We start from the raw sequence: 27,142 nt of genomic DNA, 5'->3' as shown, positions 1-27,142 counted from the left end.
TTTCACAGTCTGTTCGCTGCAACCATCTGCTTGTAGGACAGACTGACTGTGGAAAATCAGGAAGTCTTCATTCGGGCCACAATTGTGCTTAATTTCCTGAAATCTCTAAAACTGTTTATTTCCCTCAGCACCTGCCATGGCGTCCAAAGGCTGGGCTTCCAGAGCTGAGCTGTCCAGGATATGAACCGCACACGAAGTGTTCGGGAGGCAGGCGGTGCAGGGGGAAGTGAATCCTGGCGGGGTGACATCATGATGGGCTGAAAACGTTTAATTGATCAAAATGCTCATGAATGATTTCCCAGGCTTCTGTCTGTCCTTTTACGAATGTTTTTGTGTACGGACTGACTGATACAAAAGTGTTCTGCAGGTGTCAGTAATGTTGATTCGAGCAGTATTTTGCCTCAGTAAATGGTTTGAAAGCTGGATTTTGCCTGCTCTAATGCTAAATATCTATGATAGCAAAGATTCTCATCCTTTTATTTCAGTTTGTAAGGAAAAAAAAGAAAGCTTAACATCTTGATATGAGTGTGTCTTGCTAGGCATTGTGAAAGATTCATTGACCTGTTCTCGTAAGCTCTTACAGTTCTCAGGTTCGAGATGAAATTGCAGTCAAAAGCAAACATTTTAAAACTTGCTGATCTAAGTGGTCTAATAGTCGATGTGTTTTTTCCCTTAATTTTCCTGTGCTTATCTCTTCAGAACTGCAGGTGTTCAGTCCACTAAGGCTGCAGCGCACAAAGAGGAAAAGAGCTGAAAAACTAGGACAGAGTTGGATTATATTTAACAATGTTCTATTTCAACTTGACAACCAGCTATCGAACACCTACAAGTTTGCGACTGTGATTCACTCGGAAGCTGACGTAACTGATGTCACGTTGTATTAATAGCTACAGAATCGTAACTGCATTTAGCAGCGAGTTTCATTAACAGCCTCTACAAACACACTGACAATCGTTTGAAAACCTGAAAATATTAGGTGTATATAAAAATGGATTCTGCCATAAAGGAACCTCCCGATACTGCCAAATGTGTTTACAGCAAGTTCTTGCAGGTGTTATGCATAATAATTCCTCTTTAGCACTTTCAGTAGGTCTTACTGATGGCAAAAAAAAATAATGTTTGAGAACTGATCCACGCTCCTAAATTAATTCCAAGCTGCTGATCTAGTCAGGTTACACACGAGCATGCTTGGCGCTTGCGGCCACAGCAGTTTTCTTGGCAAGTGGAAGCTGTCCAACAGCCTCCTGAACGGGGCAGGCCGTTGTGTTGGGAGGCAGTCGGTAAGCCTGCAGGGGTTGTAGTTAAACACTTGGGTTTCAGCTGGAAGTGTTGTTCTGAAAGCTGCGTCTCAACAATTCTCTGCGAGCTGAACGGAGCTGCCTGAGTTCAGCTCCCTGTGGAGCTCCGCACGTTTTCCTCGGGTGGGCTGCTAGCCACCTCCGAGATTTTCCGGGGGAGGTGGGAGTGCTGAGCGTTTCCTCCCAGCTTTTTTTTGGAGATGCTGAGTCAGAAGCTAGCGATGGTGGCGTGTAACCGATCCTCACCAGCCTTGGTTAGCTGTCCCGGGCTGAACGAAGCCGTTACTCTGCGGCCTTTCCACTCTCCGTATGCACTGTCTTAGCATTTGCATCACTGGCAGGAAAGGTCAAGACTGGCTCCAGAAGTGAAATGAAAACTGAGAGTCCAGAGGGCGTGTGGATGTCGAGTTACGCGCTCAGACTCTTGCTGGGACCTGCAGCCTCCCCTCCCAAAATGTCTCTGGGAGTAATCTGTGGAGCCGTACGTACATTTTGGGTAGGCTTTCTAAACTCTGGGTACCTCTGAAAAGCAGTCCGCTGCTCCTCACGGCAACCATCTCCTTCCCTCAGTTCCTTCTGTCTGTTACATACTTTGCCTGGCCTCTTCTCTTCCTTCTCGCTATGAATAGTTCAGTCGGGTTTAAATTTTATGATGACGCCTGTCTCATCCATCTATCACCCATATTTGACACCTGTCACTTGGATGCATCCTGGCTTTTGCTGACCTCCGACTTCCAGGCTGGCCTCCCCTGCCCTCTTTGAGAGGCTGCGAGTCTCCCAAGACCAGCAGGGGTGGCTGCCTCGGGACACGACGAAATGGCAAACAACAGCCCTTTGAAAGGCAAGGGAACAGCATTATTTATTTTAAAAAGATGGAAACCATGGGCAATTTTTCTCCTTGTACCTCGCAGGGTTAGAAACATCGTCTTCAAGCACAACACCAAATGGCCCCTCTCCCTTCCTCCCATAGAGTCCTAAGTAGCTGTCCAGACAAATAAGCATATTTTGTGATCTTCCCATGACGTGGCTTTGTTTTAAACGTTGCAGTGGCAAATCTGAGCGTGGAAGATAGCTTCCTGACGCAGCTGGTTAGTGAACCTACCAGGGGTGGTGCCCCGCTAGACCTTCTCTTCACAAACAGAGAAGGACTGGTGGAGGATGTGATTGTCGGGAGCTGTCTTGGGCAGAGTGACCACGAAATGGTGGAGTTCACTATTCTTGGCGAGGCCAGGAAGGGGACCAGTAAAACCGCTGTATTGGACTTTCAGAGGGCTGACTTTGAGCTGCTCAGGACACTGGTTGGTAGAGTCCCTTGGGAGGTGGTTCTGAAGGGCAGAGGGGTCCAGGAAGGCTGGGCGCTCTTCAAGAGGGAAATCTTAATGGCGCAAGAACGGTCTGTACCCACGTGCCCAAAGACGAGCTGGCGGGGAAGAAGACAAGCCTGGCTCAACAGAGAATTGTGGCTTGATCTTAGGAGAAAAAAGAGGGTTTATAATCTTTGGAAAAGTGGGCAGGCCACTAGGGAGGACTATAAGGATGTAGCAAGGCTGTGCAGGGACAAAATTAGGAAGGCCAAAGCTCATCTGGAGCTCAATCTGGCTACTGCCGTTAAAGATAACAAAAAACGTTTCTATAAATACATCAACACAAAAAGGAGGACTAAGGAGAATCTCCATCCTTTACTGGATGCGGGGGGAAACTTAGTTACAAGGGATGACGAAAAGGCGGAGGTGCTCAATGCCTTCTTCGCCTCAGTCTTTAGCGGCAATACCGGATGTTCTCTGGATACCCAGTACCCTGAGCTGGTGGAAGGGGATGGGGAGCAGGATGTGGCCCTCACTATCCATGAAGAACTGGTTGGTGACCTGCTACGGCACTTGGATGTGCACAAGTCGATGGGGCCGGATGGGATCCACCCAAGGGTACTGAGGGAACTGGCAGAGGAGCTGGCCAAGCCACTATCCATCATTTATCAGCAGTCCTGGCTATCGGGGAAGGTCCCAGTTGACTGGCGGCTAGCAAACGTGACGCCCATCTACAAGAAGGGCCGGAGGGCAGACCCAGGAAACTACAGGCCTGTCAGTTTGACCTCAGTGCCAGGAAAGCTCATGGAGCAGATCCTCTTGAGAGTCATCATGCAGCACTTGAAGGGGAAGCAGGCGATCAGGCCCAGTCAGCATGGGTTTATGAAAGGCAGGTCATGCCTGACGAACCTGATCTCCTTCTATGACAAAGTGACGTAATGGGTGGACGAGGGAAAGACTGTGGATGTGGTCTACCTTGACTTCAGCAAGGCTTTTGACACCGTCTCCCACAGCATTCTCCTCAAGAAACTGACTGCTCTTGGCTTGGACTGGCGCACGCTTCGTTGGGTTAGAAACTGGCTGGATAGCCGGGCCCAAAGAGTCGTGGTGAATGGAGCCAAGTCCAGTTGGAGGCCAGTCACTAGTGGCGTCCCCCAGGGCTCGGTGCTGGGGCCGGTCCTCTTTAATATCTTCATCGATGATCTGGACGAGGGCATCGAGTGCACCCTCAGTAAGTTCGCAGATGACACCAAGTTAGGTGTGTGTGTCGATCTGCTTGAGGGTAGGAAAGCTCTGCAGGAGGATCTGGATAGGCTGCACCGATGGGCTGAGGTCAACTGCATGAAGTTCAACAAGGCCAAGTGCCGGGTCCTGCACCTGGGGCACAATAACCCCAAGCAGAGCTACAGACTGGGAGATGAGTGGTTGGAGAGCTGCCTGGCAGAGAAGGACCTGGGAGTGATGGTGGATAGTCGGCTGAATATGAGCCAGCAGTGTGCTCAGGTGGCCAAGAAGGCCAACGGCATCCTGGCTTGTATCAGGAACAGCGTGACCAGCAGGGCTAGGGAGGTGATCGTCCCCCTGTACTCAGCTCTGGTGAGGCCGCACCTCAAGTACCGTGTTCAGTTTTGGGCCCCTTGCTACAAGAAGGACATCGAGGTGCTTGAGCGGGTGCAGAGAAGGGCGACGAAGCTGGTGAGGGGCCTGGAGAACAAGTCCTACGAGGAGCGGCTGAGGGAGCTGGGCTTGTTCAGCCTGGAGAAGAGGAGGCTCAGGGGCGACCTTATCGCTCTCTATAGGTACCTCAAGGGAGGCTGTAGCGAGGTGGGGGTTGGCCTGTTCTCCCACGTGCCTGGTGACAGGACGAGGGGGAATGGGCTTAAGTTGAGCCAGGGGAGTTTTAGGTTAGATGCTAGGAAGAACTTCTTCACTGAAAGGGTTGTGAGGCATTGGAACAGGCTGCCCAGGGAAGTGGTGGAGTCACCATCCCTGGAGGTCTTCAAAAGACGTTTAGATGTAGAGCTTAGGGAAATGGTTTAGTGGGGACTGTTAGCGTTAGGTCAGAGGTTGGACTCGATGATCTTGAGGTCTCTTCCAACCTAGAAATTCTGTGATTCTGTGATTCTGTGATCTTCATTGGACACAACCCAGCAAGCGATCACACCACCTCGGGCTCACCGTGTCTGTGCTGAAGCAGCCTATGACAGCGAAGGAGTGTAATTAGCCAGACGCACAGAACGAGATTGAAAAAAGATGTGAAAATAAGCAGAAGGATTTGAAAAGGATTAGGAGAGTAAATGACAAACCAGTAGTTAAATGGTGCATGATTAATGACTGTAGAAGTAAAAGGTTGACTAAATATTGTGACTCTGTAATGGCTGCCCCAAAGTAATAGAAAATACTTAGTTCAGAAGGCTCCAGAAGTGGATTTGTATCGACGCATGCTGACTCTGGGGTTAGATGTGGCTTAGGTCTTAGACATTGGCTTAGGTTGAGGTGAGCACCCCGGGGCCCTTTCCTGGTTGAGTCAATGACCTGAAATCCATCTCCCACCTCTAATATTGCAGATCACCACCGAAGAGTCAGGTGCCCACTGAAGTCCTGCGGGGGTTTATTCCCGCTGTGAGCCTTGGCACAGGTGGTCGTATCAAAACTGCCTGGAGTCACGGAGTCAACCGGTGGCTTTTTGTGGGATTAAAGGAAGTACGTCGGTACTGGAACATGTTGCTGTGTGCTGCAGAGCTTTGTGTGGGCAAACAGAGCCTGGAGGAGGTGCAGCTTCCACGGTGGTTACAGGAGCACCTAGGAGTTACTTGGGGTGACTGGAGGGAACCTGGAGTACCTCGCTCTAACTCTGTCCTCACGTTGCCTTTGTCACTTCTGAACGTACCTCCTGATCTGGGGCTGGATTTAGTCTTTTTTTTGTGTCATTATTTCTTAATCCTGATTTTCAAGGAGGCACCAAACTCCTGTGTATATTTAGCAAATACACTGTTGAGAACTGAGCAAAATATGGGTGTTCTTTATTGATGTAGCACCTGTCTCTCTCACCTCTCTACTGTTTTAGGGTCCTTGCTGACGTTGTCTTTCCCTTCAAACTGTTTTCTTTAAGACACAGAAGAACAGATCTGAGGATGGCTGGAGGCCCCAAGCTGTATCGTTAGGTTTTAAAGGGCAAGATTTGTATCGAACCTCTAAAAGCCAACAGAAGTTCAGAGTGCCAACCCATAATATCGAGATGCCAATCAGAGATTTGTAGCTGACCTAATTTTTCCATTAGGAACATTAAAGCAGAGCTGCAAGGTAGGGAAACTTTGAAAGCAACTGAGAGGGCTGAGCACACGGTTTTGGCTATCGTGAAGAAAATTTGCTGAGCATATTCTTTAACCTTTGGTTTTTGGTGCATATGCTGCTTAGAAGGGAGGAAGCTATGTAGGGCATCTGCTCTCTGTTCCTCACTGGGAAGATGTTCAACATTGGAGGAAACCGTTTCTATGGTTTTCTTCTTTTTTTAAGCAAAATCTCATTACTGTCAAGAGTAACATTTTTCCTTGTACTGCTTTTTTATGACAACAGCGTTGGCCATAACTCGTGAAATATAATTACAAGTTTCTTAGGTCTTTTTGCACGCGGGCAACCAGCACAAACCTTCCTGAAGGGGATGAGATTTTAGGGAGATGGTCTTGTTGACTCTAGCAAGGAATCCCACAAGTCTTCTGGAGGCTGTAGGCACCTTCCCCCAAGTCAGAGGCCTGGGGTGTGCGGTGTTAATAGCCTGTAAGGCTGTAAATAATTAACTCTCAACAAAATGTCTGCAGTGACTGTCATCCTGTTGGTAAAGTTGGCGTTAAAGGTGTATATTAAGAATCTCTTACTCTTCAAAGATAAAACCATCTATATAAGATGAGTCAATATGAAACGTGCTGTCCCTGTGGGATGAGGGACTGTATGAGAGATGGATTTCTATTACCCATTTGCTTTATAATTGGGATCCTTGAATAAGGTTCTGTGTTTGTTAAACACGAAGGAGTGTGTGTGTGTGAATTTAATTTAATGCAACTGCTGTTTTGTTTGTAGTGCTTTCAATAGGAACATCTTTCCACTGTAATATAACGGGCTGTGCAGGACGGGTTTGGCTATGGCAGGTAGGGTTTAGGAGAGTTCAGTTCTCTCCTGGGTGCGTTGCAGTGGGAGTTACTGGGAACAGCCAGCTGTGAAAGGAGAAGAATGGATCCCCAGGCCCATCCTGCATGTAAGAAATCTTGGAGGACTCTTACGCAGTGCCAGTCATATAAATTGAGTTCAGATGGAGAAGAGAGCTGTAAATAGGTTACTGTCAGCCACCCATCATCCGCCTCTTGGCTTCAGCGGAGTGAAGGTGGGAAACAGCCGTATGAAAGAACTCAGTGATTGCAAAGAGAAATTGCTTCTTAGATGAAATTGATGTCATCACTTGCCATGTTTTAACGAAGAGATAAGATGCAGCGTTTCCTCTTCCAGATTTTCAGCGGACTGGCAGCCTGAGCATATCAGTAAAGCTGTCCCAAGGAAAATCAGACTCCGTGTTCAGCAGCTCCCATCTTCTGCAGTTTAGTCTTTAAGCATTAAATTGCTTTGAGCTCAATAATTTATCTCCCTCCAACTGCCTTATTGTCACTTTGATTTATTAATGCGTTGGCTTGGGCAGCCGTCCTAATGCTGTATCACAGCAAAGCAAAACCAAGGGCTGTGCTGAGCACAGATTGCAAATGTGAGCACGTTTTGTGTGACCAATATACCCTTCCTCTGTAGCTGGTCCCGGAGGGACGATGTGGTTGGTTGAATGGGCGTGCAAAAACTGGAGCTCCTCAGCTCTAACCTCGTTTTAGCACTCACTGTCTCTCTCTTCCAACACTCACCCTCTTCTTACCTTCTCTCGTTGTAGAAGAACTTGAGCTCATGCTCTCCTTCTTTCTTTTCCTTCCCAGGAGTAGGTTGCGATGCTTAATTAGATAATGTTTGCAGAGCGGTGAACAAAAACTGCCAAGGGTTACTGTCCTCGCTGGTATTATTAGAGCTGGAGAAAGGCTGCCAGAAGGTATTGATTACTTGGTAAAAATAAGCCCTTCAAACTTCTTTGGTCTTTATTCATTACTGCTTTTTATCTTTGCTTCCTGCAAACATTTCAGAGGGTGGATTTGTTTGCCAAAAGATCAAAACAAAGCGTTGACAAATCCCGGTGCCAATTTGTAGCCTCCTGTGTGGGTGACATCAGAGGAGTTTTTGCAGTGCTCTGGAAGGTCTTTCTAGGATTTACATCCACTGGGATCCTGGAACGGCTTCGTGACCAAAGCGTCCAAGTAGCCAGGTAGGGGTAGGAAACGGAGTATCAGAAGTAAGGAGAGAATTTCTCTGGGGTTTGTGAAATGCTGTTATTTGTAGAGGCTTGTACATAGTCTACAAAGTTCACGTTGGTTTGTTTAGTGAAGGTTGCTGGTGGGTTGGGTGCAAGCTGAGAGTTGTAATGTACAGGGGGTGCTGCTGAGGGCGTTGGGGCTGGCTGCTGGGAAGGGCTCGCTGCCTCCTGTGTTTTCCAGTTCATCTCACAGCGATGCTGTACCTCGTGTACCTCAGTGTGAAAAACAAAATGTCACGCTTTGAATTCATTAGGCAGCTGTGCAAAGGACTGGGGACCGTTGGAAGGGAAAGCTGCTTTACATAGCAGTAAAACGCAGTGGAGAAAGTCACATCTCTGTAGTAGAAAAAATGAAAAAGTCAAATTTTGCATAACTTTCACAGGGCTGAGTCGTGCTTTGTAAGATGAAATTTCTGAGAAGGGTTTTACAACAGAAGGACTCTGAGAAGGAATGTGACTTGCAGGGTGCCAGGAGGATGCACCGCAGTCTCCTGTGGATCCAGAGAGCTGGAATTGTGATTGGCTTCAAAATCAAACGCCTTATAGCCTACTCTGATTGAAGCGGGTGGTCGGAGCAGACGTGAAATACAATGCCTTTCTCCAGAGTAGGCCAAGGGCAAGGCATGGACCTCCGGCCATCTGCACACCTATGACCTGGTAACTGCTGCAGCAGGGAGACAGAAACCTGGGTTTGGGGGAGCCTGCGAGGTGCTGCTGTGCGTGTGTCAGACTCGCAGACGGGTTCTTTGGTTATCACAGCTCCCCTTCGTGTTCGTTTTCTGCCATTATTCCCAGCGCTGAGCTCCTGTGAATTAGCGTTTGGGTAACTGGGGAGGTTTTAAGCAAATACTGCTGACTGCACGCAGCGAGGGACCTCCAACAAGCTGAGACCTGACCTGTCGCAGAGCAGAGGGCACATCTGGTCAGAGCCATCCATTAGCAGGTCCTGTGCTGGCCTGGCACACCAGCCTGCTTGCTGGCAGCCCCTTCTGGGCCTGCTGGCCGTCATTACTCTGCAGCAGTCTTGACCAAACACCGGCTTCGTTCCTTTTAAGACTCATTGCAATTCATGAACAGAAATGACAAGAACCGTCAGCAGCTGCTGTAAACTCATCCCCCAGTGCTAGTTGCTCAGATTTCTTCTAGAATTAACGAAGATGTGAGCAAGCTTTCCAGCTGCCTGCTGTGTGAAGGATGGGTGAAACAGGGATGGTTTTTTTTCCATTTTGTTAAATCAAGTGGCAGAAGGAATGTGCAGCTGGGTAGGTACAGCACCAGGACGAGGCTAAAGGGAGGGGTGGTGCTGCTGCTAGGAAGTGGCAGAGAGGTTTCTTTTATTATTGAGATGTGCCATAACCCATCAGTATCTTACAGACAGCAGAAGAGCCATGGGACACCAGACAGCGAAGACATGAAGTATGTTTTTAACGTTGTCTCAGTGGAGCTGTTTGCATGTAGTTGCCTGTTTGAGGAAACCCCTGAGTATAGGATTACATAGGTAATCCTGCTGCTGCTCGGGAAGTCCTCGTGCGGGTGTTGCAGCATCCCAGTGGTCCAGGCACACTCAGCATGCCGAGGGGTGAAGAGCTGGTGCTCTGCGGGGAAAAAGGGTCCTGGTGGGCTGGGCACAGATGGTGACTGGTAACCAGTGATAGGACCAGAGGGAATGGCCTCAAGTCGCACCAGGGGAGGTTCAGGCTGGAAATGAGGAGACATTTCTGCTCAGCAAGAGCAGTCAGGCACTGGGATGGGTTGCCCAGGGAGGTGGTGGAGTCACCGTGCCTGGGGGTGTTCAAGGAGAGGCTGGACGTGGTGCTGGGGGACATGGCTCAGTGGGTGACATTGGTAGCAGGGCAATGGTTGGACCAGATGACCTTGGAGGTCTCTTCCAACCTTAATGATCCTGTGATTCAGGGCACAGGCCCAGCCTCCACCCACAGCCCAATATATTCCTCTGCTCCTGATTTTTATCCCCCCCCTTACTGGTTTAGTCCCGTTGCTTTTCAGTCCCTTGTTAATGCCCAGCAGTGTCACGATGCCCCATGGCGAGGAGATGGCACTTGGCAGCAAGCAGAGTCCGCTGCCCCTCTCTCGTCCCGATGCCCTAAATCCTTGGGATGAGAGGTTTTGGGCCGTGGGTTGCCAGAGGGCTGCGGTGGGGCAGCCTTTAATTTTAGCACGTTATGCTGGATAATGACAGTAACAGAAAGTCAATTTATAGGCAAGAACAAATTGCCTTTTTATGTGGGGAGGAGGATAATTCCTCCCCTGTGTTACATTATTAAATTTGTAATCTTCATTTCTAATGCTTTTCAAAAGAGAATATTAACAGAATCTACAATACAGATTTTAAATTTATGAGCTGCATTTTTTTTCCCCAAATTCGTCAGATTGTATAATTTATCTTTAAAGGTGAACTTCAGCAAGGTTTTTTTTTTTTTAACTTAATGAATTAAAATCCCTTACTCGCTACCTATCTCTGGACAAGCTTAAAGGCTCCAAAGATACTTAAATTTTAAATAGAAATAATGGAGATCTATTTCCATCTTTGCTGAGTGGTGAGTTCTGAGTTCAGGCTTATTCCCTAGCGATAAAAGACACCAGCAGAAAAAAATGACACATTTTCGTATGCCGTTTGCGAGGGAGAAGGCTGTGGTGATGCTCTTTTTTGTTGCCAGGGAAACCGAGCGCTGAACCGGTGGCAGGAGAGGGAGGAGAGGAGAGGAGAGGAGAGGACGATGCTGCTCTGCTCCGAGCTCGCTCTGAAATTCTCACTTGTGGTCAGGGACTGCATGGGCTGGGACCTGGCGTCTCTCTCCAAAACCCATTTTCTGATGTGCCTGAGGTTCAGTTTCATGATAGCTGAAATAAGTGGGCAGTTGCAGCTCTGTCCTGGCACAGGTCGCTTCTGGCACGCAGGCAGATGGGTGCGGTCACCAGCGTGGTCCCTGCATGGGGTGCTCTGAAGACAGCTTGGGGGGAAAAGGGGTTGTGTGGCCAGGTGCCAACCTCAAGAAATCCCAAGGCCTTTTTACCTCAGCACAGCCTCCACTTAAGCATGAGAAGGTGTGTACAAGTGAAATGCAGGTCTAAAAGCAAGCGGGTTGTGGCACGGACACTTGGCTAGCAAGGGTAACGCGCGGTGTCCTCTGCTGACCTCTGGGGCCTTGCTGTGCGTGGCCAGGAGCTGCCTGGTGACAAAGTTCCCACCAAAGGTTGTTTCTTTACGTTAAAACGTTCCCTCCCACCAAACAGAGATACACATTGCTGTGTATTGCCTGCTCTTCCTGGGCAGGCAGTGTTGTCTGCAGAGCTGGCACTATGGACGTGGTCATCTCTTCTCATTTCTGCTCCCCAGCTCAAGGGAGAGAAACCAGCGAGGTGCTCTAAAGCATTGTGTTCATCCCTGCTCCTTCTACAAAATGCATTTAGAAAGGTTTGGCACAAATCGTGGGCTTTTGGTGAACTTGCTGCCATGTATGTGTCACTGGGTAATTCAAACCAAACGAGGTTTTTATGATTTTATACCCAGCGCTCCCGTTGTGCACGCAGGAGACAGATGCAGGAGGCAGTTCCATGCCTGCCCTGTCTGTGGGTGAGCACGTTGCTTGGATGGAGAGTCCTGCACCTCTGCAGGGGCTGGGCTGTGCAACATTTTGCTTGGCTGGGAGCCTGCTAATGACCTTTCAGCGTCCCAGTTTTTAGTGGTGGATGGCGTTTCTCAGTGCTTGATGCGTTGCCTTGGCACCAGTTGAAGATGCCGTCGAGGCGGTGTGATTGACAGGGCAGTTCCCTGTGTGACATGACGTGGTGTTTTGACCACTTTGCTTTGTAATTAACCATGAACCGCTTATGTTGGAGCTTAAAATGCAACGGCTGGCCCTGTCCTGCCTCCAGGCGCAGGAGGCCTGACCCTCTTCTTCCAGCAGCCAGAAATCGTGGCCACGAAGGGCAGGGTGCTCTGCTCGCACCCTACCTGAGCAGGACCCGGCGCTCGAGCTGTGTCAGGGTAATCCGTGCTCCTGAAAGGTGGCCGAGTGAGACAACCCGTGTGAGCAGCGTGCCTCCGTCTGCAAGAGCAAGTCTGCTGCAGGTACTCCGTGAAAGCACCTTTGCAGAAGCCTGCCCCAGGTGGTTGTATGGCCTGGTGAAACTCAGCCGAGGAGCCGAGTGCCTGGGATTGTTCGGCTCTGCTGGAAGCCAGGCCATCGTCTCCCTCTCTCTGCATCTACAGTGGATCAAATAACTGCCTCCAAATGGACGCGAGTTATTAAGCAGTGTGTATAATTAAAGTCAGCTCCTTGTGAATTTGATCATTCATTTCCTTAAGGAAAATATGATGAAGTAATTACAACCCAAGCTAAACACAAATCAAATGCTATTCTAAGTGCGATTCTGCACCATGAGTCTAGTTTATGAATGACTCTGGGGCGCTGTGGCTTCGTGCCTGTTACAGAAACGTGGCTGCATTTTTAATTGTTTATAACAAATGAACAAAAGACTGCATGACTCATTTATTGTGTCAAGACCAATGCTCGCTCTTTGTGCTCACACACGTGGTTTTGACAAAGTGGCTTGCTCTTAAAAGAGCTTTGCAGGGACAGAAGAGAAGAGAAAAATCTCGTGAATGAGATCTCATATTAGAGCTTGTCAGCTTTTTCCCCTGAATTGTCTGAACGAAAACTAAACTTTACCCGCTTTAGCTGTGAATTTGAGAGGCAATTCAGTGCTGAAGCCAGATCCCAGTCCTCATGCTCTCCTCTCTCTTGATCGCTCCTTTAACTGCAGCACAGGCCTTCCATTTCAGCTGAATTTGGTGGGGAGCTAGGAGAGACGCACACCCTACGAATGCTCTGAGAAGATGGCTACGGTGGGGAGAAAGATCCAAATTAGTGCCCCAGAAAGAAGGGTCTGATAAATTGTATATCCCCCGTATTGCAAGGTGTGTTGGCTTCTCTGAGAAGCTTGGGTTGCTCCAGGGTGCTCACAACCTCAAAGACCTCATCCACATCAGGAGAGCACAGCTCAGGAGCAGGCTGTGCGAGGTGTTTTGCCCGTTGCCTTTTTGCAGTGAGGAGCAGTGAGGTGGGCTCTTCCCAGAGGTGAGCTTAGTGAGCAGGCAGGCTCAGAAGGCTCAGGAAGGGCAGAAGAGCTTCTTGCAAAGCTTCCTGGTTTAGCAAAGCACAGGCAGGGCAGCTCTTTCATCTTCTGCCGTCATTTTCTTACAGTGACGTTTTCTAGCTGCTTTATTTTTGAGAAGTCACCTCATTTTTGTGATCCTCTTCTAAACTGAGAGGTTTTCTGCAGCTCAGGCTCATTCATATTTCAGATCCCGGACTTAAACAATGTCCTCAGAGTTATTAATAGTTTAAGATGGATGGCAGAATTAGGACAGGGTGCTCTGCTTCAACTCCCTTGTAATTAACCAGAAATCCTGACCTGGCCTTTCTAACTGATGTTGGTCTGCTGGAGGACTTCCAAGGACACCTGTCGGCTCCACCGCTGGTCTTTCTTGTGAAATAACAATGGGAAAGCTCAGGGATGGCCCTGGCAAATGAACTTGCCTCTCACCTTTTGGCTTTTCATGTTTTCATGATGCCCAGATCTTCATAGCTTGCAAAGTTTGGGGTTTTGAAGCGAGGAGGTTGTGCTTTGAAGCACTGGTCATTGGTAGTGCTGTGCCTGACATTTCCCCCGGCTTAATGGGGAACAAATATTGCCATGCAGTGGTAAACGAGTTTGTGTTATTTGTTGTTACTAATAGCCCGGGGCTGTGCCAAATGTACCTGCTGTGCTCTGAGCCAGCCAGCCCAACCTTCCTGGGCTGGGGGTGTGTTTAGGTAGCAGCCCCTGGCACCTTCCAGCCGAGGAGGGGGGGTTAAACTCCAAGTGACCCTCAGGCCCCCCAAATCCAAGAAGTGGCAAGATTGCCTCCCCTCTTTGCTCTGCAGTGTGTATCTATGTCGCTCATTGCATTACAGCTATCATAGCAAGGCTTTATTTTTGTTTAAACGAATCGCTCCTCGCTCAGACAGGAAAGAAGAAGATGAAAAGCGCCCAGGCTGTGGCTGGGAGACGCGGCTCTGCCCGGGGCGGTCACTGCAGCGTCAGCAGCGCCGTGCCTGCCTGTCCCTAGAGAGCTGGGCAGCCAGCAGGGAGGGATTTGGGTTTGCTGGGAGGCTGTTGAAGAATTGTTACAGCAGTGAACGTGCTGCCTGCACGCGGACGTTTCGTTTAATTGCTCTCTCCTGCAAAGCATGGCAGGTTAGGGTAGAGCAGGGGGCAGCGCGCTCCGTTTTCTTATAGAAATAAAAATGCAGAACCAGCCAGCAGGAGAAGCTGTTCAGGTTCTGCTCCTGCAAACGGGGAAAGCAAAAAAGACACGTGGAAAGAATTCTGAGAAGTCTCGCAGCAAAGCAGTTCCCATGAAATACTCTGAGAGAAATGATCGATTTTTTATAGTGCTGTGGTGCTGTAACTTTTTTTCAGTGGGGAAAAGCTTATTCCCTTTTTTTGTTAAATTATAGTCAAAAATCTCTTTAAAAGTCATTGGCAGCGCAGTATATAGGTTTACCTTTGGGTTTCTTAGCTTTGTCTCTTTTGTAGGTAGGAAAATTTGAGATTTTTTTTTCCTTCACTGACATGTGATTTGTTGAAAGTTGCAGAATATTAGGATTGCAGAACACAAGGATTGCAGAACTCATTAGAAATTTCTAAATGAGACCGTTGGCCTTTTTTTTTTCTCTTATACAGCTGAATTATCAAAAAGGTCAAATAATTAAATGTAATATCATGGAAACCGTTTGTGTTTAACCTCAAAAGGAGCAGAAAAAATAGGACATTTTCCTAGTTTAAGGTAGGAAAGCGTGTCTCAGGAAGATGGGCAGCAAAGCAGGGATTCACTCGTGCTCCCCCAGCCCGGCGGTGGAGACGTGCGGGTATCGGCGGGGGGACAGCAAACTGCAGCTGGGGCAGCTTGGAGGAGCAAAGTCCTGAGGAGCTGGGATCTGGGCTGCGGGGTGCTTGGGAGCTGCAGGCAGGCCTGAAAACAGATGTGTGGTTTTTGGAGCTTCCCCTGCTCAGGCTGGGAGGGAGGTGAAGGCAAAGTGCTCCTCAAAGGGCTGGGGTGGGTGGAGGGAAGGACGGGCTGCACAGGGGAGCGCTGGATCTGCGCTAATTTTAGCGTTTATAGGAAGGATGAGGAAGAAAGTTAGCTTTGGCCTACCTAAATTAAGCCCTGATGGGCTTTAAAAATAGGACTGTTGCTGTACACAGACTTGCAGACGTCCCGTACCCCCCTGAGCTCTGTAATGCTCCTCCATGGGGCAGGGGAAGCTCCCTCTTGGGCATCCCGGTGGGTAAGGAAAGGAAGCCTCTGGGGCTGCTGCTGGCTGCCTTCTGCCAGCTACCTAATAAAAATAACCCTCTGAATGATCCTGGTCTCCTCCGTGGGTGCACTTAATCTGCACAGATTAAGAATGAACGTGTTAAAACATTTTTTCCACCCCACAGAAGATTTTCTGTTTAATTTGGGAAGAAAGGGTGTGACTTTATTAGTGGCTGAAACTAGGACAAGGGCAATGAAGCAAACAGCCTGATTAGTGCCCCTGTTTATCCCCAGCCATTTTCTGTCATTTCTGGTGGATTATTCAGGCTGTGATGATAGCCTGGCATGTTCTGGAGCACAGCACAAGCTGCCGCTCTTTAGGTTCTCATAATTCACACTCCATTACGATGTCGACTTTGGGAATACTTGGCAGGATGTTGGAGCTTGCCAGGCATGATGAGATTGAGTTCATCTTGTTAAACTGCATTCCGAAATGGACTTATATATTTTTCCTTAGCAATAGCATCCCCTTAGGAGAACAGCGTGGCTCTCTCCAAGCACAGCTACCTCTGTAAAAGGGCCGGCGGTGCCCAACGCTGCCTCTCAGCTCGGCGTGTGCCAGGCTGCCGCAGGTGCTGGCTGCTCGAGCACGGCTGTGGGAAGAGTCTCCTTTTTTTGTCTTTCTGATTCTGAGCAATGCAGTTCTTTTATTAATCACAGAATTGTTTCATGGCACGCAAATCTTCGCACAGGTCTGTAGGGGTTCAGCATCTGACCAAACAGGAAGAAATCTCACATTTTTAAAGCCGTTAGGGACAACAGCGCAGTGACAAAGGGGAAACGTGAGCGTGTTGGCTCTTTCTTGGTAGAGTATTGGAATATTAAAAGCGGGTACAGTGGGCAGTGCTTCAGCAGAACCCCACAGGGTGCTGAGCTGAGGTGCCCCCACGTCTTGTTCTTTATGGCCAAAGGTGTGCCAGAGCCGGGCTGTTGGACTCGGGGATCCTTCCTCATCTCAGCGGGTGATGTTCTCCGGATGGGCGATCGGTGCTTTCTTTGTCCATTTTCAGCCCCAAACTGGCTCACACCTCCTCTTCTCTGGGGCAGACCTTCATGGAGGAGAAAGCCAGAATCGGCTTTGACCTCGGGAGTGAAGTCAGAGGCAGTGGAAAATGAACGGACTCGCAAGACCTCCTTTGTGCAGGCAGGTTCAGCACCGTCTGCTGTGCAGCTCGGGGAACATCTCTGCAGGCTGCCGGGTCCTGTCCCACCCGTCCACGCGCCCTGGTGCCCCTGGACGGGTGCTGGCAGCAGGCACGTGGAGCTGTCTTGATCTTCTCCCTCATCTCTGCAGATCTCTGCTGCTCATCTCTGCTTCTACACGCTCTGCAACGTGCTCCAAGGAGCGCGTCGGCTCAGTCAGATGGGTTTTTCTCTGTTTCCCTGCTGGGGTTGTCAATTCTCCACGCTGTACGAGTGCTGCTTTGTACCTGGGCCTCGGTTTGGAGCCGGGCAGATAATTCAGTTGTGGAGGAACCCAGGTGTGCAGCCAGAGAGCTGAGCATGCCCAGGTCGATATCCCACAGCATGCAGGGATGCACACCGATGCGCGCTGCCTGGCTGGTGTAAGAACACGACACAAATGCAGCCTCTTTGCTCAGGCTTGGACTGGTCTTTCCTGAAAAAAACAAACTTATTTTGGCCAGAGCTTTGCAGTAAGAGCAAATGCAACTGGAAAGTAAGCATCCAAGTGATTTGTCTTGCTGATTTTCCCCCTTGTACTCCGAGTTTGGGAAGGAAAATGCTGCCCGGGCTGCTCTGCTGGATGCGTAGGGTGTACGGGGTGGCCTTGCTGGTGCTGCTGGTCGTGTGCTCTGGGTACCAGCACGTTCTGGGCTTCAAGCAGCTGGTTAATTTAGGAGTGAGGCTGATCGAGTTGAAATGCAGTCAATCTGTGATCTAAGGGTTAAATCAATACCAATTAATTCCGAAGCGTGGGAGGGCCTGTACCGCATCCATCGCGCTTTTTGTGGCGGTAGCATTCAGCGAGCCGAGCAAACAGAGGGGAAAATTGAAAACAAACCGGGAAAGAGAAGGAAGATACCGAGCACTTGGGTGGTGGTGGGATGGAGCAGCAGGAGGTGCTGGAGGGTGAGGTGAGGACAGCAGCGCGAGGGGCGCGCTGTGCCGCCAGCACCAGCACCACAGCCCCCATCGCGGTGTCATCCTGCGCGATAGCGCTAATTGCATAACCACGACCTTGTAACGAGCTGCTGCAGAACCCGCGGAGATTTTCCAGACTCGCTGTTCTCTGAGCACAGAGACCTGCCAGTAACAGAACGAGCTTTAGCGAGCCAGGTGGCGGCTGATGGGGGAGAGCGGGAGAGACGGCGGCTGTTTCCCTGGGGAGAGGAGGAGGGTGCCACTGGTTTGCTCCATTTATTTACTTCCCAGCCCCAAGATTACGGCAGATACAGCTCCTGGGGCAGTCAGTTCAGCCATAGTATCCACATCATCCTCGTGAAGGGATGCCTCGCAGTGCAGCTGACGGATGACAGTGTATTTAAGGAAGAGGATGCTCCGAGGGGTGCTGAGCTCTGTACCTGCGCGGTCGCCTTACCCCTCCTCAACCACTGCTGGGTTCTCTGGAGGAAACTTCTGCTTTGTTGGTCTGATGCTGCTCCGAGGCAGAATTAAGGGAATCGTGATAATGAAGTTTAATTACTACAGAACAAAATGGTGCGAATATAATTAATACCAGTCAAGAAGGATTTGGGGAAAGTGGGTCTTGTCAGACCTTTTTATGCCTGTTTTAGTGGAAGCAGGTATCTGGGTAAATGTGATGCGTATGTAAGGATTTTGACCTAGAACAACATGACCCTAAAAAACGTGGTAGTGACAAATAGATTAAAAACTTGCTTCACTTCTCAAAAAGCACTCGGCAAGGAAAACTCTTAAGACAAGAGGCTGTTTCCAAGGTCTGGTGCCATTCAGTGTTTTCATTTGGTGTGGAGCAAACATGGATTTAAATCTTACCAAATTCACAGGTGAGGAGCACATTAGCAGGGTAGTAAATAGCACTGAGGGTGGGAGAGTTGGATAGAGCTGCATGGACTGTTTCCTAAGTTGTCTTCGTTATTTTTTTTTATTACATTTTAAAATTCTCCAAGGCCACACCAGCAGGGCATGCAGGGCTGCACAGCATCAGTGAGGCGTGATGCTCTACCAGGAGCTTACTGGGGTTTCGGGAGGTGCAAGGAGCAGCATTGAAGATGGGAGTACAAGCTGAATTCTACCTTTGTACTTTATTTTTTGCAATAAAATGCAGTCTTCAATTCCGACACGCTTGTTCTCAACAGGGTGTTTAAAACCCAGGAAGGTCATTAAAATGATTCAAGGGCAAGAGGAAAAAAAAATGCCAGAGCATGAGAAACATAAAGAGCTCAGTCTGCTTAACTTGTCAGAAGAGATTGAGAGGTGACGACTACGCTGCAGAAGAGCCTTTCAGCGAGAGCACAAGGCAGCCCTCGTGGTGCAGAAGGACATTAAAAACCTGATGGCGAAAAGCTGGAGCCAGGCAAACTTCAGTCACTTCTTTAAATGTCAGGCAGTGAAATAAACTGCACAGGCAAATGGCAGATTCTCCATCTCTCTCTCTTCCAGGCCGGAGTGGGTACATTTTTAGAAGATATTCTTTAGCTAAATGTAAGTTGTTTGGCTGGTCCGAGCTGCTGTCAAGGCAGAAAGCCTGTTGAAATGTCTGCTGCTCCCTTCTGGTCCTCGGCATCCACGAGGTGCGGGGTGCCCTCAGCTTGGGAATTGAGGCAAAATGTTTCTTCCCAAGGTCATTCTGAGCCTGGCTCTGCTCTTCAGCTGCGTGTTGTGCTGCAGGCTCCATCAGCTGCTTACCCTTCGCGGCTTACTGCTTGATTGGAGGAGGTGCAGGGAATAAATCCGGAGATGCTGCAGGAAACGTCAATACCACTCCAACGTGTTCCAGGTAGCACCAGCGATGGAGACAAATGGGTTTGCCAGGCAGTGCTCACAGGGGGCTGATCATTTACATTCTTGATCTGGAAAGGAGTTGAAGGCTTTGGGTTATAAGGGAGGAGGTCCTGCCCCGGCACGATGCTCCACGTTGCCCAGAGGCTGCTAAGAGCAGACAATTGCTTGCAAAATGTTTTCGGTGTGCAGGCAGGCAATGCAGGTTTGTGCTGACTCTTTCCAGGTATGTTACTTCTGACCCTGGTCTTCTCTCCCAGCTGAGGGAGTTGAAGGAACGTAAATTTTTGTTATGTGCCAACCCCAGGTAGGGTTTCACTGAGGGGTTTAAGCAGCTCAGGACCCTGCATCCCATCTCTGATGGCATCTGTGGTGCTCCTGCGGGTGTCGGGCGGCAGTGATGTGGGAGCTTGCCTTTTTGGCAAGTCACATTCCTCCCCTTCTGCTGAAGGGAAGCTTCTGGCAAAAAGGTGAAGGGGAACAAGGCTGGGGAAACCTTTCTGTGGAGTAACTGAGGATGGTTTGTTGGGTGCAGCCGTCCATGTGTGCTCCTACCTGGGAAAGGAGGGAGGGATGAAGGACTCGTCACTGCGGTCACAGCTCATCCTTTGCATCTGACCTGCTCCTGGCTGGTTTCCCAGAGTTTCCCCAGTACCATAATCCCCCTTTTTTTCCTTTTCCCTTTTAAGTAAGAACATCTACATGTCACAGAGGTGAATGTGATCAGGAATACTGGAAAACCACCCACTTGCAGAAGGCCTGGAAGAGCGAGTGAGGGGCATTTGGAATCGCCTGGCTCCCAACGCAGGAGGCAGTCTGCCTGCCTGCCCTCCCTCCTGATCCCATTTCTCAGAGCAGGAGGCAATCCGCCTGCCCTCCCTCCTGGTCCCCAGTGCCCAGCAGCAGGTGGCTGTGCCCCAGCCTCCAGCTCCGGGTGATGCAAAGCCACGAGCACCTTGCCTGGCCCCCAGCCTCTGTCTTATTGCCAGATGTGGACATCTCATCAAGCCATGTAAGCCTGCACGTCTCCAGGCATGGCTAACTAGATTGGAGAAATAACCTAGAGGATGTTGTTTTTTTTTTTAAGCAGATGTTGTATAGCTGGGCTACTGGATGTTTTTCCTTTCTTTTCTATGTATTTGTCAATTTGTTGCTTTGGCTCTGGTTGCCCACCCGGGTTGTAGTAATAACAAACCTCCAGGGTGCAGCAGAATGAGCGTGCTGAGAGTGCTCGTGTGGAGGAGGGCTGGGAACTGGTGGATGAGGTGCCTGAAAGGCTGTCTGGGGAGGTCAGTGAGAGACAGAAGTGAAACGGCCCATCGAGTCTGTCCGCAGGGCTGGGGGTGCTCTCTGCAAGGAACCCAGAAACCCCGTCAGAGGCTCCAAGCAAACCGCACAAGGCTTGTAGAGGTGCAGCAAAGGCAACTACTCTGCAGTGGTTGGGGAAATAGGTAAGGCCATTTCATGAGGCTTTGCTTTTACTGGTGCCTTTACTAATATTCTTGCCCCAAGGTTGGATCTTGGAAGCACTTAAAAAATACCTGGTTTATGTTCGTGGGTCTTCCTGATTTATGCGACACGCTTCATACGTTGCTGCAGGCACACAAACAATCCCAGCTGTAGTTAACGTTAACTCAGAACATGTGTGTCCCAGCTTTTAGCCCACAGGGACGCACGGATACGTGCTGCAGCAGATGTGGGGACAGCTGCTGGTGCAGAGCCCGGGGGCCGATGTGGTTACCCGGTCGGAAACCTCGGGATACTGGAGGAAAAGGGACTTCTGGCTGAGCTTATAGGAGAAATTCTGTCTTTGCATTTCATTGCAATTAAAATTCGAGAAGTGGAATTGGAAGTATTCTGGTATCTTAGTGATTTGAAACGTGCCTGTTACGCTAAGCCCCAAAGAGAAGTATTTTTAAGTCAAGCGGCTCGCTGCACAAAAAAGTGTTCTGCATATTTTAGAGGTTCGTACAGTTACCCGCATATTTCTCTAAAGTAGGAGGGAAAGACTTATTTCCTTTAATATTTGGAGAGCTGGGTCATTTCTTCTGCTGGGCACTACTTGAAGACTGGCAGATTTCTGAGAGCCGTGTGGCTTTGCAGCACTGCGCTCTCCTCGGTGCCATCAGGGAGGCTGCTGCCGTGTAACAAGAAGTAAATTAATAGAAATAATCAGGAGGTTTGGGGGGTTAGAGGTTTGTTCCTGAATCCGGATTTAACAGATAGGCACCTTTAAAAGGGTTTAGACGTTGAGCTTTGTTCAGAGAACTTGCAGATGATGTGTTGCAGGATGAGCACTGTATGTGGGATGGAATTTGGAGCTTCCTCGCACCAGCTAAAGCAATTAATAGTAATGGTATTCATTACATGCTCATTACATAACGTGGCTTGTTCTGAGAAACAGACTGCTGGAGCAGGAGGATGGAAATAGCAACTGTTAATTTCAGAGGGCTGAGCCTCTCAAGGTTGCACCCAGGAGGGAAGAGAGCCTGCTTAATTCCCTTTGCGCTGCCCCAGGGGGTGTGCAAAGGGGAATAGGCCTCTCTGCGGGGTTTTCCACTGCTGGTGCCATTCCAGGTGCCAGCATCAGGGAATATTTTGGTTGTTCCCAGCTTTTCCCCTGCTGGGACGGTTCCTGCCCTCGCAGCACTCCTGGTGCTGCCTGGCCTTACCCATCCCTGCTGGTCCTTCAGTGCTGACCATGGGCTGTGGCTCTCAGCTGCTCCGTGCAACCAGAGGTGTCAGTGTGGGATTTAAGGAGTGTTTCCAGGCTTTTTCAAGCTGCACACCTCAGTCTGCCCGTGGTTATTGTTGCTTGTCATCACAAATTGGGTAGCGTTACGCACAGAGCCAGCTCGCGTGCCTGTGTGCACCTGCGCTCGATGCATAATTAATTGGTACAAATGCCTGAAGTAGGTAGGGTGGTGTGTGTATCTGGAGGATCTGCTGGGCCCTGGCTTGCTGGATCTCTGGGTTAGCTCCAGAGCCGGCTGGGAGCTGTTGCTGAAGCAGGGCTGAGAAACAAAACCCAGCGTGAGAGCAGAGTGCTGCCTGGCTGCCAGCTTGCCGGGCTGGGCTTCTGAAAGACCTTCCCTGCTTCTCCTTGACTCTGCTGCTGCAAAAGGCTGGGAGAGCAATAGCTGACTGACTGCCTCTTCTCCCCTTTTGTTCCTAGATGGGGATGGTCGGAGACTCAAGGGAGCCATCCAGAGGAGCACAGAAACGGGGCTGGCTGTCGAAATGCCCAGCCGGACCGTCCGTCAAGCCAGCCACGAGTCCATCGAGGACAGCATGAACAGCTACGGGTCCGAGGGAAAGTAAGTCACTGAAAGCATCTGGGTAATCGCTTGTGGGATGCTCAGTTCTTCTTACACCTATTAATTTTCCTCCAGTGTGATAGACGATGTCTCTGTCAGACTCATCTCAGCTGCAGGTGTACTGCCCATTCAATTACAGCAGGTCTCTCTGCCTGCATAGCTGGCACATCCTTTAGCTGTTTATATACTTTTTTAGTGTCCTCATTATTCTGAGCTGAAGCAGATACCCATTACTTTTAACAGCTTTGCTTTTAGAAGAATAATTCAGGGTGAATAGCTGAGGCCCATTACAGGTAATAAATTATAAGCCGGCAATCTTTAATGTTGCACAATGGCTGTCTCCCCTGTTTCAAAAGAGCCTTTTGCTTTGGGAAACAAAAAATATCTAAAAAAAAAAAAATGTGCAAAGGTGATAAAAATGATGCAAGTAGCGAAATAATTATTCTGATATCAAAGTACATATTTAGAAACACTAGTTAAAAATACTTATTTAGAAACCGTGGTTAGAAGTTTTGTTAACAAACTTTCTTTTCTGTTTCATCTGAGTTAGTGTCCTAAAAAAATGTATTTTAGAACTGTTTTTTGACCCCAAGAAAGGTTGTAACACCTCCTATTGCATTTAGGCCCTATAACTGAATGCAAAGCAGTGGATCCATTGTCCATAACTTCAAGGACCGACTTGTCTTCAATTCTCTTTTCTCTGTTTCCATTGTTTGAAGCCATAGATGGAGATTATCGTAATTTTATTAAGATGGCCATTCATGGGATCTCTGAAGAGGCTAAAAAAAATAAAAACATAAGAAAACAAAACAGTATTTAAAAAGGGGCAGTCAATATATATATAATCAAATTCCATGCTTGTAGGTGTGAGACTAAAATGTTTGTGTACCTAAAATGAGTCCTGCTTATGTACCACACTCGGTTTCTCGCTGCGCGCTCTCCCTAGCCCCGTGAGGTATTCCAAGTACACCGTGCTGCTAAAATACCAGGGTAGTCCAAAGGCTCCCTCAAATAATTAATGCAATTCTGGTGTTAAATAAGTAACGGGCTGTAAATTAAGAGCTACTTTCTTTAGCTTTGGAAGTAGGCTAATCCTGGAAAGGCATCATAGATCTGTGCTGAAGGTTGGAAATAGTAATGAGGCACAGGCTGCGATAGCAATCTTGTCACTCCGGAGCTGTGATGTACCTTATCTCTTCCGTGAGCCCTTGTCTCTGGGGAAATATTCCTTCTACACCACCACAGTCCTGTGGCTTGGAGTTCTGCCTCTGCTACGAGATTCGGAGGATTAGTGATTAAGTTCGGTCCCTTGGCAATGCAGGGCAAGAATCTGCTTTTGTGCAGAGCAGAATATTTTTCTTTTTATATTTACATAGCTTATCCTCCTGGGAAGGGGGTGTAATTCTCTGTGTCCTGTCCTTGCACATGCTGGCTGCTTGGATTGGTCTTTCCTGGAGAGGGAGTATTTCTGCCAATAAAATATTGCACCCGGCCGAGTGCTGTTTTACCCTGAGGACAAGCTGCGTGTAGCTACCAGTGCAACAAAGAAGTCAAAATCCTGTCTTGCAGTCCAGATGTCTTTATTAGAACAAGCCTGATGGTTGGTATTCAAGCCTCAAACGTGGCCAGAACGTCCTCACCAGCCCCTCTGCCAGGGATGGGACAGTTTCTGCTCCCACTTCTCTGCAGTGTGTGATAAGTCGTTCCTGGACTCTTTGTTCCTAGGTGGGATAATTGGGCTCTCTGGAGAGCCCACGGGAATTGCAGTTATCTGCCTGAACCACCAGCGATAAGCAAACGGGGCTGAGAGTACAAAGAGCAAAGAGGGCTCTATTCTCTTGAAACATGGTGGCAGGAGAGTTTCTCCGCTTTCTTTTCCCATTGCAAAGAAAGGAAGTATTGGGGGAATAGCCTCGAGGGGCAGAAATGTATTCAACTAAATCAGATTTCTGTTGGTTTCTCTTGTTTGCTGTAGCTGTGTTCCCAAGGAGGCAAAATGAGGATTCGGATGACTCCATTAACTGTGGCAAGTTTATTTTCTTTTTAATGCTGGCTTTCTGACTGGTGCAGATAGTCCTTGGTCAGAGACATTTGTTGGCAGTGTCTGTCAAAAACCTGGTTTCCAGCAGCACGAGGTTACCCTACTTCTTCCTGCCCGTGCACCTCTTTGGTATGTGGATGTGGGAAGAAAATTCATTTAAAACATCGTCTTTCCAAAGGGCTTGTTTCCAAAGTTCGGTATAGTTTCATAATCCTCTTCAGTTTAAGGGCTAAAAGGACAACTTCCAAAGGTGGCACACTGAAGCGACCAAACATTTATGTAAAATTTTGCTGCAGAAGGCCTTAAATACCTGCTCTCATACAAACACACTCTTGAAAAGTGATGCTGATGGACTGCTGTCGTGTTTCCTGCAAGGAGCTGTCTACAGCTGCTCAGCTCAAGTGCAAAGAACCACAATCGAAGACTTTTATGTATTGCATGATTCTGAGCAGCTCTGCTTATAGTGTGAGCACCAGACTGCCTGAAATCTGGATCATTTTATGGAAGGCTTATTATACAGGGATGTACTTCTCAGATCCCCTAGGCCCTCCTTCAAGAAAATACTCATTTCAGGGTCTTACCCAAAGACTGGAGTATATGGAAGATTAGCGGGTCTGAAAGATGACTCTCCCAGAATTTAAACTCCTACGACGTGTCAGTAAGTGCTGACAATGTCTCACACTGCCCCATTTCATTTTTTTCCCAGCTGTATTATGCAGTTTTTGTACTGCACGGTAGTTGTGCACCAGTATAGGAAATTAATGTAATAAAACTCACTGTGTGCCCTTATAGAAGAGAAAGGTGGTATTTATTTTAAACAAAACTGTGTTCAGCCATTCAGACTTGTAGGTTTCTCTCACCAGCTCTCTCACCCCGCGTGCAGGTGCCAAGCCTCGTGTATCTGGGTGCTCTGCCAGGCTTGGTTGGGTGCTGCGGGGAGGAAGCACCAGGGACACCATCTGTCAAGCCCTCACTGCGCCTTCTAGGTTGTTCTGCACAACAAACTTGTTCTTGGACTGCTTTTTAAACACTTTCTAGGACTTGTTTCCTATTACGGGCTGATCTTTCACTTCAGGGTCTGATTTTCTTCATCCCCCATAAATCCCACACAGACGTGTTTCCAATCGTAATTCACCCAGCCCAATCTGGTTCTGGTTACAAATCCCTACAGCAGTATTTTCTTCTGAGAACATATGTGGCAGCCTGCCTGAGAGGACAGCTACCCAGTATAGCAACTCTCAGGACAACACCAAGATTACCCAGCGATAACACTGAGCACAGAGGAGGAACTCCCCAACAAACCCTTGGGATGCAGCAGGGCTCCCGCTCCGTCCTGGCTCCCACAGCCTACCTCTTGTTTTGGCTGCGTTTTGATGCAGCTGCACAAAACCATGTGTGACATTCAGCAAGCGACAGATTCTGGACTTAGGTGTGCCTTACTCCTGCCAAACACTTTTCTTATTGAAAATGGAGCAGAAAGGCAAAAAGGGACCTGGAACAACAGACTGCTAGCGGCCCCAGTCCCTAATGTGTGGCACTTGACAGGTTTTTTGTTCTTGCTGGCTGCTGCTGAGATGATGGTCACAGAGAGCTCAGGTGACGTTTACCTTAGAAAAGCCCAGCAGGTGATGACCAGCAAACACTTAGAGATGTGTTCGTGCAATTTCTGAGATGAGCCTGCCTGTCCAGCAAGGACCATCCTAAAGGCTCGTGCTGGAGCTGTTCAGTGAGTGCCTCTTCTTCAACATCTGCAGCCGAGGAACTTCCAGACTCCTTTATGACAAATCACCTCTAGGGCTCTCCTTTTATCTGAGTCTTTTAAAAGAAGAAAAAAAAAAAAGTGTTAATACAGCTCAGGCTGCAAGAAATCAAGGCCCAGAGGTCTCGATGGAAACCAGGGAAGGCACGGAGAATTGTTCCTGTAGCACACTGAGAAATTCATCGGCCTCTTCACCAGCAGCACACCTTCCTGTGCTGTTAAGCTTGACCAGCGTGGCTTGGAGAGGTCGCAGCCTTGAAAGCTGTACTTCCAAGACTGACTGCAGTGAATCCCACCTGCAGGAACCTCTTGAGGAGCAGGCAAAATTGCTCCCTGACGGCAGGGATCTTTTATTCAATGTGCCTGAGAAGTTGTGGTCTGTAAAACCGGAGCTTGCCTGGCGAGGTGGGGAATGGGGGAGGTCTTTGTACATAATTCCCTGCCTATTTTTTATAGCACAGCTTAGGTGGCAGAACTCACGGAGCAGAAGGATCCATACACAAAGGGAGTACAGGGTGTTACAGCACATAAGACAGTACGTCACGGTGCTAAAAATGCTGCAGAAAGCGGAGTGGCCAAGAGGGAGCGGAGCTTGTTGGGAGGCAGAGACAGGAACGCTGCCTGCCTGGGAGGAGATGTGCAGTTGGTGCTGTTCGCTTCATTTTAGGTGCTGCGGGGACAGGTGTTCACCAAAGCCTC

The 27,142-nt window shown here is 48.9% G+C and overlaps 1 protein-coding gene across 1 annotated transcript in view; it reads left to right on the top strand.

Moving 5' to 3' along the window:
• RIMS4 (regulating synaptic membrane exocytosis 4) overlaps positions 1-27,142 on the top strand; it is a 57,753-nt gene that overhangs the window by 11,977 nt on the left and 18,634 nt on the right. The window contains exon 2 of the mRNA XM_032198162.1: positions 22,502-22,643. Within this exon, the coding sequence (XP_032054053.1) occupies positions 22,502-22,643 (142 nt within the window). The remainder of the gene's footprint in view (positions 1-22,501; positions 22,644-27,142) is intronic.

This window comes from Aythya fuligula, chromosome 16 (assembly GCF_009819795.1).
Source record: "Aythya fuligula isolate bAytFul2 chromosome 16, bAytFul2.pri, whole genome shotgun sequence".
Classification (NCBI taxonomy): domain Eukaryota; kingdom Metazoa; phylum Chordata; class Aves; order Anseriformes; family Anatidae; genus Aythya; species Aythya fuligula.
This window is presented reverse-complemented; position numbering and strand designations above follow the sequence as displayed.